The sequence below is a fragment of the Aquila chrysaetos genome, chromosome 4 (assembly GCF_900496995.4).
Source record: "Aquila chrysaetos chrysaetos chromosome 4, bAquChr1.4, whole genome shotgun sequence".
In the NCBI taxonomy this organism is placed as follows: Eukaryota; Metazoa; Chordata; class Aves; order Accipitriformes; family Accipitridae; genus Aquila; species Aquila chrysaetos.
In genome coordinates, this window is record NC_044007.1 from 332,511 (window position 1) to 344,385 (window position 11,875).

At 57.2% G+C, this 11,875-nt stretch overlaps 1 protein-coding gene across 1 annotated transcript; it reads right to left on the minus strand.

The window, feature by feature from the left end:
- Nucleotides 1–2,497: 2,497 nt before the first annotated feature.
- Nucleotides 2,498–10,502, minus strand: LOC115340261 (epiplakin-like). Its single transcript, XM_030011585.1, has 2 exons — nt 10,425–10,502; nt 2,498–6,800 (listed from the first exon to the last, which is right to left on the minus strand). The coding sequence occupies exon 2, from the start codon at nt 6,754–6,756 to the stop codon at nt 3,802–3,804; it is 2,955 nt and encodes a 984-aa protein (XP_029867445.1). The 5' UTR covers nt 6,757–6,800; nt 10,425–10,502; the 3' UTR covers nt 2,498–3,801.
- Nucleotides 10,503–11,875: the final 1,373 nt, after the last annotated feature.

Genomic DNA, 11,875 nt, shown 5'->3' on the forward strand with positions numbered 1-11,875 from the left:
ACTCAGATTGCCTGGCCCTTTCTTTTCCCCTATTGCCCCCATGCCTCCAAAGAGTATTCAGATACTATTCAGATGCATTCAGTTATGCAACCAGCTTATAACTATGCAAATGTATGCAGCTTTTCCCTTACACAATGTCCTGTTTTCTTTCAGCTTCTTTTTTGGAAATTCAGCACTTCCTGTGGGAGTGCAATCTGAGTCCCGGGGAGCCATCTGGAACCCTCCCAGCCTTGGATCCCCGGGCAGGCTGGCGCTGGCACAGGCTCCTTTCAGAAGCCTCACCACCCTGGCTGCTCGAGTCCTGCTGCCCACCGTCCTCTACTTGCCTACACAATCCAGGCCCCTCGGTCCACCTCAGAGCCAGTGGCACAAGCTGGTGCCAATTGCCTGCAAGAAGCAAGAGCGCAGAGGGGGGGCTGCATCTGCATGGCCTGTCCAACTCTGTAACCTGGCACCAGCCAACAGCAAGTGTGTAGGCAGCAGTGTGAGAACAAGGCAAGCGTATGCCAGCACTTCTCTGGTATGTCCTCACAGGCCCCAGGGCTTTGTGTCTCTGGGAGCTACTGAAACGATGATCTCTCTCTTTGTTATTTAGTAGCCCTTGATGGATTTTCCTCCATGGCTTACTCCAAACACTTTTTGAATCCATAGAAACTTTTAGCACCCAGAACATCCCACAGCAGGGAGTTGCTCAGCTCAGCTACCCAGAGTATGCAGAATTACTTCTTTTGACCTGAACTGGCCTCATGCTGGATTCTGCAATAACCCTCAATCCTTGAGTTGGAAAAGGCAGTGAACAAATCGCCCCACTGTTAACTACTATGCCGTCCACCTTGGTCACCTCTCCATCTGTGGAGTCTACTCAGTCCTTCCTCTTTCCTTCCCTATGTTTCATCATTCTTATGCTTCTCTGAGTCCTCACAAGATGGGACAATGAGATGGGACAACGAACACCTCAGGGGATGGTATTCTGCTCCCTTCCTAGTAATTTCCAGCAACTCCATTCCCTCTGTGCAGTGGCGCCGATAAGCCTGGGAAGTCCCTGTGCTGCTGCATGCCCAAATTAGCCCCGTGTTAGTCCTTTTGTTAGTAAGCTTCCACTGATGGACTGGCTCTGCTGCCCCTGGGACTGAAGCGTCAGGTCTCTTGGGAACCTCTGCCAGCACCTTCCTACACCTCCCCAGCAAGGATGGGTGCTTCTGCTGCAGGCCGTGCCCCAGGGCGGTGGGCTCTGTGTGGCACACAGGGCTCCTACGACTGTCCATGTGTGTAACGTGAGGGTGGCTGGGATGAAAGCGTCCAGCCAGCCCCGGGGACAGCCCTTCTTGTGTGGCTCCAGAGCACTGTGCGTGGGGAACCCTCCCCATAGGCACCCACAGCTGTGGTGGGCACATCCAGGGCTCCCTGCTTAGCCTCTCCCTGTGGGTGATACTCACTGTGGCTTTGGCCATGTGCCACCCACGCCACAGGCAGCGTCCCCAGCAGGATGGCTGAACCTGCCCGCAGCTCTGGGGGAGGTCGCAGCCCTTGCAGCTCTCAGGATCTGAGCAGGCCCCCCCAAAAAATGTGCCACCATTCCCTGGGGCGGTGCGACCTGGCGGTGGGGCTCATCCCTGGGAAGTCTGTCCCTGGCTAAAGGACTGGCTTGCATCTTCCTTGTCCCCTTGTGAGTGGAGAGCTGATGAGGGAGGCGGCGGGCATGGCGTGGTGCGTGAGATCCAGAGCAGAGTGGGGCCCTGCCGCGCGGCGGGGTGCTGCTCCCCATCTGCAGTCAGGGCTGGCAGGGCTGGGGCACACATACCTGCGTGTACCACAGACCCGTGGAGCCCCTTGGTCCCAGCACCATGGCCCTGTGTGGATGGCAGGGGGTTTGGGGAGACCCGACAGGCCCTGGCACTGGGGTGCACAGCAGGGAGGCCATGTCATGCCCAGCACCAAGCCCCTGGTTGGGGGGTGCCTCAGGAGGGGGACTATGGGGACCTGCTGGGTGGCTTGATGAGACCCCACAGGATGGCAGGCCAAGGCCGGGTGCCCTGGTCAGGGCTGGAGCTTGGACTGTGGCGGTCCTGAAGGCCCCATGCTGCAGGGGAGTCTGTCTGTGGGACCCTGATGGGCTTTGGGGTGCCTCGGGGTGGGGGGGAACCCATGCTGGGGGGTCCAGGCTGGGGCGGCTGGACTGGGTGGGGGGCTGTCTGGGGGTGCCTGGGCTGGGGGGATCCACTGTAGGGGCCTGGACTAGGGGTATCCGAGCTGCGGGGGGCCGTGCTGGGGGTCCCTGCCCTGGGACCCAGACTGGGGGCAGCTAGCGAGTGGCGCAGGTGTGCGGGTCTGGCCGGCGGGCGGCTGGGCAGAGCCATTTCCCTGACCAAGGCTGCGGGCGAGCTGTGAGATGGCCAGGCCCCCGCCAACGCGGGACCGACATGGCCAAGCCGGGTGGGATGGGGTGCAGAGGTGGAGGGCAGCTTTGCCCAGGAGAGGGGCAAGGGGTGGCCACGAGTCCACGGCCTGAGGGCCCCACCATGCTGGCAGAGGACAGCAGCTGTGTCACACGGGGGTGTCACAGCCAGAGAGCCTTGTGTTACATGCACACAGAGCCCGGTAACAGGGACACAGACACGCACACCGCGGGCTGCGCCATGTGTCTGTCCAACCCCCTGGCACCCCCACGCAGCACAGGACTCCCCACGGCATGGCACGGCCAGCCCCGCTCGTGGCTCTGCACACACGCGTGTGCCTGACTGCAGCACATGGCTCTGCCGTACCGGCGCGCACAGCCTGGGGCACACGCTCTGTGGCACACGCGTGCACGGCTCTGCAGTACACACCTGTGTGGCACACGTGCACGGGCGCAGAACGTGGCTCCGCAGCACACGGCTCTGCAAGCGCACGCGTGCACAGCTCCGTGGCGCACACCTCTGCGCACGTGGGTCTGCGCGTGCACGCAGGGGTATGGGACAGGGAGCCATGCCTGGCCCCCCCACTGCACTGAGCGGCGTGGGGGTGCTCCTGTTGGTGCTTCTCCCTCCGTGACAGGCAGTGACTTCCATGCGCACAGGAACCTGAGGTTTCCTGGTCATACATGGGAGCACTCCCGCCCTGGGTGCAGCGTCATCTCGCCCCACGGAAGCACTGCCGCTCCTGCGTGCGCACCCAGCAGCCTCTCACCGTTGCAGGTGTCAGAGCCCTGGCACCAGCACCCCTCTCCCCACAATGCTCACATGCAGCAAGCTCTGGCAGCCCAGCAGACCCCCATGACCCCAGCCTGCAGCAGCAGAGCCAAAGGGCAGGTCAAGGCTAAATGTCCCATGGGCGACCACAGCCACATGTGCTGTCCCCGCTGCTTGCTGTTCAGCAGGGCCAGGGTCCCAGCTATCCTGAGCAGAGGTTGTCTGTCCCTCTGTGGCTCTTCTGGGGCTGCCAGTTGTGCTGCCCACAGCTCCTGCACTGGGGTTTCTGCCTGCTCCCATTCGTGGCAGTCTCCAACCCATCTGACTTGGGTGCTGGCTCCCCATTTCCCTGTTCTTTGTCACTGCCTGTGTGTGCACGGCAGAAAGCCGCAGCCACAAGCCTTCCTGGGCCTTCCCCCAGAAGCCCTCCGGGAAAGCTCCACTGGGCAAAAGAAATCTCAGCAAAGTAGTAGTTGAGACAGCAAGGAGTTTAACCACGCACCCGCACTGTTCTGTACACAGGTTTGTCACCACTCTTTCCTGCCCATAACTGAGTTATGTGGAGAGCGAACTCTCACAAGTGCCCAGGCCATGCCTGCCCCAGAAGGCAGAGCTCGTTCCTCTTCTGGTGGTGCTAGTGGTCCTGGTGGTGTCTCTTCTTACGCTGTGGGCCTGTGATGACGGTGGTGGTGATGGTGATCTTGTTCACGGTCAGCCCTCCTGTGCCGTAAGTGTCAAGATGTGCTTCTCGTTTGTACTCGGAGACTTGCTTGGTGGAGAGGAGCTCCCACACTGACACCCTCTGCTCCTGGAACTGGCCAAAAGTAATGTAGGAGCCCTCGGACTGGAGGAGATCCACTGTCTGCTGGGGAAGGCTTGCAAGATGCCTTTCTTTGCTGTCTGTCACAATGCTGCTGGTGGTGCTGACCAGTTCCTCAACGGTGAGTGTCCCTGCACGATACAGCTCCAGGAGCTCCTGCCTTTTCTCCTCAGGGATGTAGTCAGAGAAGAGCAGGTCCCACACAGAGACCTGCCTCCCCTGGAACTCATCCATTGACATCTCGACTGTGGTGGACTTCAGGGTCTCTTCCCAGGTCCTGTCCTCCTGCAGGTAGGTGTGCTCAGCTTCTGCAACTGTCGACTCTGCTCTTGGACTGCTCGCATTTGCCAATTGCTCTGCCTTTGCTGCTTCTGCCTTGGTTACGATAGTGCTGACAACGGTTTTCACCTCCTCAAGGGTTAACTCTCCTGCCTGGTATAGCTCCAGGAGCTCCTTTCTGTTCTCCTCTGGGATATACTTGGAGTGGAGCAGGTCCCACACAGAGACCTTGTGGCCCTGAAACTCCCCAACCTCCATGTCGACGGCTGTGGTTTTCAAGGCTGTTTCCCATGGTTCTTCCTTGGGGGAGTCGTCATCCTTCTCTCCTGCTTCTGACACAGTGTCTTTGTCAGCAGTCTTGACTGCAATTAGGAATTTCCTGCTTGTAGATTCTTTTTTCTTAATGAGAGTGGTGACAACAATTATTAACTGCTCCAAGGCCAGTGTCCCTGCACAGTACAGCGCCAGGAGCTCCTGTCTTTTCTCCTCAGGGATGTAGTCAGAGAAGAGCAGGTCCCACACAGAGACCTGCCTCCCCTGGAACTCATCCATTGACATCTCGACTGTGGTGGACTTCAGGGTCTCTTCCCAGGTCCTGTCCTCCTGCAGGTAGGTGTGCTCAGCTTCTGCAACTGTCGACTCTGCTCTTGGACTGCTCGCATTTGCCAATTGCTCTGCCTTTGCTGCTTCTGTCTTGGTTACGATAGTGCTGACAACGGTTTTCACCTGCTCAAGGGTTAGCTCTCCTGCCTGGTACAGCTCCAGGAGCTCCTTTCTGTTCTCCTCTGGGATATACTTGGAGTGGAGCAGGTCCCACACAGAGACCTTGTGGCCCTGAAACTCCCCAACCTCCATGTCGACGGCTGTGGTTTTCAAGGCTGTTTCCCATGGTTCTTCCTTGGGGGAGTCGTCATCCTTCTCTCCTGCTTCTGACACAGTGTCTTTGTCAGCAGTCTTGACTGCAATTAGGAATTTCCTGCTTGTAGATTCTTTTTTCTTGATGACAGTGGTGACAACAGTTATCATCTGCTCCAGAGTTAATACCCTTTCACGGTACAGCTCCAGAAGCTCCTGTCTTTTCTCCTCAGGGATGTAGTCAGAGAAGAGCAGGTCCCACACAGAGACCTGCCTGCCCTGCAACTCACCAGCTGGCACATCAATGGTGGTAGACTTCAAGATGTTATCTAGTTGTGCATCTTGGGTTGAAAAATCATCTCCATTTTCCTCTGCCCTTGTCACTGCCTTGTGTGGACTTCTGGCATTTGCCATGAGCACGGCATTTGCAGCTTCTCTTCTGTTTATGATGGTGGTGACCACAGTAGCCACCTGCTCTGTGGTCAGTATCCCTGCTCTGTACAGCTCCAGCAGCTCCTGCCGCTTCCCTTGAGGGATGTATTTGGAAAAAAGCAGATCCAACAAGGAAATGTTTTGCCCCTGGAACTCACCAGCAGTGACATAGATGGTTGCAGATTTTAAGGACTTTCTCAACTGTTGCTCCTGGGAGTGTATATCCTGAACTGGTTGTGATGCTTCCACCTCATTGTTGGGTATAACTGTGGATGAGACCAGATCCCCGTTTTCCATTTCTGCCTTGGTGATGATGGTGGTGAGGATGGTGATCATCTCTGGGATGGTCACCATCCCTGCCTTGTATTTCTTCAGCAGCTCCTCTCTCTGGTGATCAGGGATGTAGCGGGAGAAGAGGAGCTCCCAGACGGTGACGCTCTGGCCCTGGAAGAGCCCCACGTTGATGGTGGTGCGGGCAGCCTGCAGGGCTTTCCGGGCATCCTTGTTCAGCTGGTAGAGCACAGAGCCCTTGTCCATCACATGGAGCATAAGCAGCCCTGTGTCCGGGTCAGGTACGCAGCGGCGGAGGAGCTGTGTATAAGTGAGGTTTTCATGCGTGTTGGGGTCGAAGCAACTTCTCGTTTGATTCTCGGGGTTAGAAAGAAACTGGCACATCTCCTGGTCAAAGTAGCCGCGCTGGTAGGCCACCTCCACGGGGAGGCGGTGGCTGTTGACGGGGTCGATGATGCCACCGGTGGCAATCTGGGCCTCGAGCAGGCGGATAGCGTGCTCCCTTACGATGAACTCTTTCTTCATCGCCTGGAAGAGGGAGATCTTGTGTCCTGTGTACGGCTCTGTGTACCCTGTCACAGCTCCCTCTGCTGACAGCAGCTTCTCATAAAAATCTCTGCCTATGAGTCCTGCAGTCAGTGCCTCTTTCACCGATAGTTTCTCGTTCCTCACGGGGTCGGTGAGGAACCCTGAAGCAGCCTGTGCCTCCAGCAGCACCAGGGCCGTACCCGGTGTCAGGAGCCCCCTCATCATGGCATCATAGATACTTATCTTCTTATTCATAGCCTGGATGAAGACTCCAGCTATGAAGTTACTTCCACCCCCACTCATCTCTTTGTGTCCACCTGCAATCAGGTTACTTCCCATGTTGCTTGACTTGTTGTTCTGAGGGGGTCCACTCATTCTCTGCATTGTCTCTGGGGAACAGTCCTGCTACTGTGGGGCACTGTGTTTGTCTGAGGAGAGAGAAAGAAACATCTTGGTAAGACATATGTTCTTATACAGTTTTCATGGCGTGTGTGAAGAAAGCCATCTCCCTGGATGTGGTAGCAGGAGCCCAGAGAGAAGCAGGGAGTGGGGCCTGGGGCTTTGCTGCCATCCTCCTCTCTCAGCAGCAGTCTCGGGGCCAAGAGTACCCCTTGCCCAGCTGCCTCTCGAACAGCAGATGAGAGCTCTCTGGAAGCAGCAGTGACAGCCCGGCCGGTGTGTTTGCCTGTTCAGCATGCTGTGCACCTCCCAGCTGCAGCGGTGGGCTCTACACATCTCTGTGCAGCTGGTAGGCTTGGTGCAGAGATGCAGCACTCTCATGACCAGATGGCGCAGAGATGCAGCACTCTCATGACCAGAAGGCTCGATGCCTATGCCAAAGAGCTCCTGCACTCAGGGCAGGAAAACAGATAGTGCAATGAGGGGGAGCAGGCAAGGGAAGCGGAGCTGACCAGCACCTCAGGTACTGGCAGGTGGAGAGGTTTGAGGGCCATGTCACAGAGTGAGAGACATGCACTCCGCAAAGAAGCATTATATCAGCAGCATGGATAACTTGGCCGCACTCTGGGCCCCCAGGGAGCTGCATGCTCTCCCAGAGCCTGACACTGCCTCAAACCTGTGGCCTCTATGACCTTCCTCTTCTGTTCCTGGCTGACACAACCACTGCTCGCTTTTGGGCTGATGCCACAGGGTGCCAGCAGGAATCATGGCCACTGCTCACCTCCCTGTTCTCTCAGTACTGGCTCCTGTGCTGCCCTGGGGCTGGCAGATTTACCTGGGGGTCATTTGACAAGCTCAGGTTGTGCCAAGAAACAGCAGTGACTTCCTGATATGAGTGCCACCAGCGACTATCCAGCTGCAGAGAGGTGCTGGCTAGTGCTGCAAGTCATCTTCTGCTCTTGTCCACTTAGACCACGCTGCCTGGCTTCGTGCTGGTCACGGGCTGGCTATGAGCATGGTGGGACACTGCCAGCACCAAGCAGGGTGGCAGGCACAGCCTGGCTCATGGCTGTCCGTGGAGATCTTTCTTCCTGCTGTGTGATCCCACACCACCCTGGCATGACACAGGACATGGAAATGGTCTTAGATGAGTGGCTGGTAAGATCCACATGCAGCAGTGGGGATGAGCTGGCAGACACCTTCTCTCAGGCTGTGCTTCTGCTGCAGTTGAGATGTGCCTTGGTCTCTGATTGTTCTAAGGGCACTGGGTTGGCAGAGCCCCCAGCCCCCATCCTGTTACACTCTCCTGTCCTCCAAAAGTGGGGTCTATAGCCGCAGGTGCGCTGGCACCGCTCCTGACCCATGCTGACTTCTGAACTGTGCATGGGCATTGTCCATGGGAGGGCTAGTTGGCTGGTGCCGGACACCATCCTGGGGACCATTCTAACCAGTTCCAGCAACTGGGGACAAGGGCAGAGTCAATGGGAGGGTTTGTCTGACTGAGTGCTCTCTCTGCAGCAGGGTCAAGGTGCTCTCTCCAGATATTTAGGGAAGCTGCTCTAGGAACAGGATGGTAGAGAGAGATGCTCTGGCTGAGCCCTCTGGCACACAGCCCTCTGGACATCCTGCGCCAGGCTTGCTCTGGACCACAGTCTGTAGCCACCGCAGGCTGTCCTCCACAGACCTCTGTGGTCATGTCTGTGAGTCCAGGTCTGGCGTCAGCCTCTACAACATCCTGTGGCAACAAGACCTGTGATTTAATCACACTTTGCAGGGAAAGTATTTTCACTGGGAGCTTCTAGCTCCTGTGCTGCAGGCAGTCATGAATGGTCAGTCTTTGTTATTAGCTAATTGTTATGTAGGTAAAATGGTAGATAAAATTACAGATATATATATGTATATAAATAAAGATTAGACAGTAGTGAGGGACTAAAAGCAGGTACCTCAGGGAGCCTGCTGTAAGTGGCTGCTTGCAGTGGTCTCTCCCATTCAGGCATGTACCTTGCAATTAGTGTGACCAGTCACAGTCAATCCAGCGGGTACCCTCACCCCCTTACCCATAAAAATGCAGCACCATAAACCAAGATGCCAGTTGCACTGCCTGAAGTGTTTCAGAGGAAGGCAGCCGTGCTCTGGAGCAGACATCAGAACAGCCATGCAGAGTCAGGCCAAGGGTCTGTGTAGTCCAGAGTCTTGTTTCCATCTTGAGCCATAAGTGGACAACAGGGGAAGGATGAAGAATGGGGCAAGGTGTGTAATATTTCCCTGGTTTCTATGTCAACCTCTGACTATTTTCAGCTCAGTGGATTTCATGAGCTGGATGCATTTTGGGTCTGTGTAGTAATCCTTGAGGGATGTCTCGCATGCTGTCACCCGGTCTGTTCTGGAAGCCCTGTAAACTTTCAGCATCTACAACATTGCGTGGTGATGAGGCCACAGACTTGTAAAAACAGCAAAAATGAAACCCAAAACATTTCCTTGGGAACACCCATCTCCCATAAACTACAGTGACTGATGTTAATGATATGTTTAACTCATTATCAGGGTCACAGCTTAATTCTCCAACTGTTTACCTAACTGGTCTAGAAGTCTCTGAGTCATGGCTTTTCATCCATTTAAATATTGGATTGATGCTGGTGTAGATGGATCACAATGGGGGAGAGGTTTATCCCAGCAGTCACAGACCAACCCCTGCCTCTTTGGGGACCCTGCCCATGGCTTCAGGCTCTTCTCTACAGCCAGCAGCACTGGTCCCACCTTGTGGCTCCAGCCCTAGAGAGCAGCTTCGCTGCCCTCCCCTGCCTGACTCCACTGATGCAGCTGAAACCTCCCAGGAGGTGATGGGCTGGTTGTGCTGCCTGCTCGGGTGGTGCTGGGTCCCGGACAAAGCGGAGTGCTGTGGTCACACCCTGGAGCAGGCGACACCTATGTAGGACATGGATGTCGTGTAAACACCCTATACTGGAAAGACGTTGCCCAACTGCAAGCTATCATTAGCTGGTCTCTAATCAGACCTCCTGATGCCGGGGCTTGGCTGTACACGCAGCTCCTGGGGCAGGAGCTGGCTGTCCTTTCAAGCTGTCGCTGCAGCCCAGCCCAAGAAGCCCCAGTGGAAGCGGTTTTCCAGCCGGAGTGAGCAGGGGTGGCCTGGCAGTGCCGTGGTCCCAAGCCCTGCCTGCGCCCCGGGGAGTGAAACCACATCAGCCCCCCCAGCCTGGCACTCGCCTCACAGCCTCCTGCCGCCGGGCTCCCAGCCGAGACCCACTGCACGAATCGGCAGCCTGCTGTCTCCGGTGCCTGCAGGCTCAGGCAGGTCCCATAGCTCTGGTTGCTTCCTTCCCGTATCCCAATGTCCTGATCTGCTCAGCTGAAGTGTTGAGGACACAAAGCGCATCGTATGGAGCAGCAGCTCCATCCAGCCCTGGTGCCACTCTGTCACTTTGTCCCTTCTTGGAAAAGACCGAGTCCTGCCTGGAGACCTCCTGCTCACCAGTCCCCTGGGCCTCAGCAGCTGCCCTCTGAACACTAGGTTTTGGGGTAGAGGCAAGGTCCCCACATCCCTTGCAGGCCCCTGGTATCTGCACGGAGGGTGCCATGCCGAAGCGGGGCTGTGTGGTGGCCCCGGTGCCCCCTCCAGACGGGCTCTGTCCTACCTGCTGGACACGTATCCAGAGCGGCTGGCTCCTCAGCAGGCTCTGGTCCTCCTCCTCCCGCCGCCTCTCAGCCAGGATGAGCAGCTGAGGCAAGCTCCCAATTTAAATCCTTCCCTTCCCTGCCCCTAGGGATGACACGGTGGCCCTGCCCTGTGCTGAAATACAGGAGCACAGCTGAAATACTGACATCCGACCACCGCAGCACAGTGTCACGGCAGCCCCAGCCCCAGGAGCCCAGGTGGGGTGGCAGGGGCCGGGGCACAGTGACCGGCTCCGGTGTGAGACGTGGGGCATGTCTTTCACTGGACCTTGGGCGAGTGATGGCTGTGAAGGGTGCAGAGGCACAGTGTGGCTTCTGGACTCTCTGCCACCACCTTCTTCTGACGGATGCCCAGCACGACTGCTCGTGGACTGCCCTGCCCGCGGTCCTGGCTGCCATGGAGGTCTCCACGGATCTGGGCTTGTTCAATCTGCTGTTGCTCTGGCTGAGTCCCTTGGCTGGGGAGCTGCAGCCCCCCTCCTGCAGCTGTCCCTGCTGCCCAGCCAGGACAGAGACCGAGCCTGTCCCTCACGGTGGCCATGCCTGGGACCATGCTGGTGCCAGAGCTGTGGTGGCTGCTGGCATTGTTTGCAGTGCATGGAGTGGGTTGTCAGTGCTTCCAGCCAAAGCAGCCCCAGGATGGAAACCTCTCACACTCCTGGTGAGCAGGGAGGGCCAGCCCCGTGCTGTGGCCAGCATCTGCCCAGGAGCTTGGGGCACACGGTCAACCACTTGCTTGCAGAGGGCTTGCACCGGCTGACCAGCTGGCAGAGGCAGGCTCATGGCTCTGGCCAGCTTCAGGCTGAGCGGGGCTGAAGCTCAGTCCCATGTTTGGGTCCGTTTCTGTGTCGGCGTAGGATGGGCCACATCCCATCAGACCGCAGCCACAGCTCTGGTGAACGGGCTTGCCTGGCGCCCGCTTCCAGAACAAGGGTGGTTTTGGTTGGATTGTTCTGGTGTGCAGTCATTTGTGTAGCTGTGTATGTGCTTGGGTGTTGATTGTGTCTGTGGCTGAGTGCATTTGTGACTGCGTATGTGCTCCCATCAACCTGCACGTGTGTCTGTGTCTCGGCGTGTGTGCGTGAGTGTACACGCTCTTGTGTGACTCTGCGCGTGGGCGACCATGCGAGTGTGTGCATATGTGACAGTGTATGTGCAAGGGAGAGACAGTATATATGCTTGGGGGAGCCTGCATGTGCAGCTGCACATACACGGGTGTGTGTGACTGTGTGTGCTGGTGTGGCTCGGGCCCTGTGTGGGTGTGCATGACTCGGTGCCCCTGTGCAGAGGAGGTGCTGCCTGCCCCTGCCCTTCTTTCCCTGGGTGTCCTGCTTTGGGTGCACATTCCTGCCTGCGTAGGTGCTTGCCAGACTGGATGATCAGCACACAGAGACATTTTCCCTCTGACTCA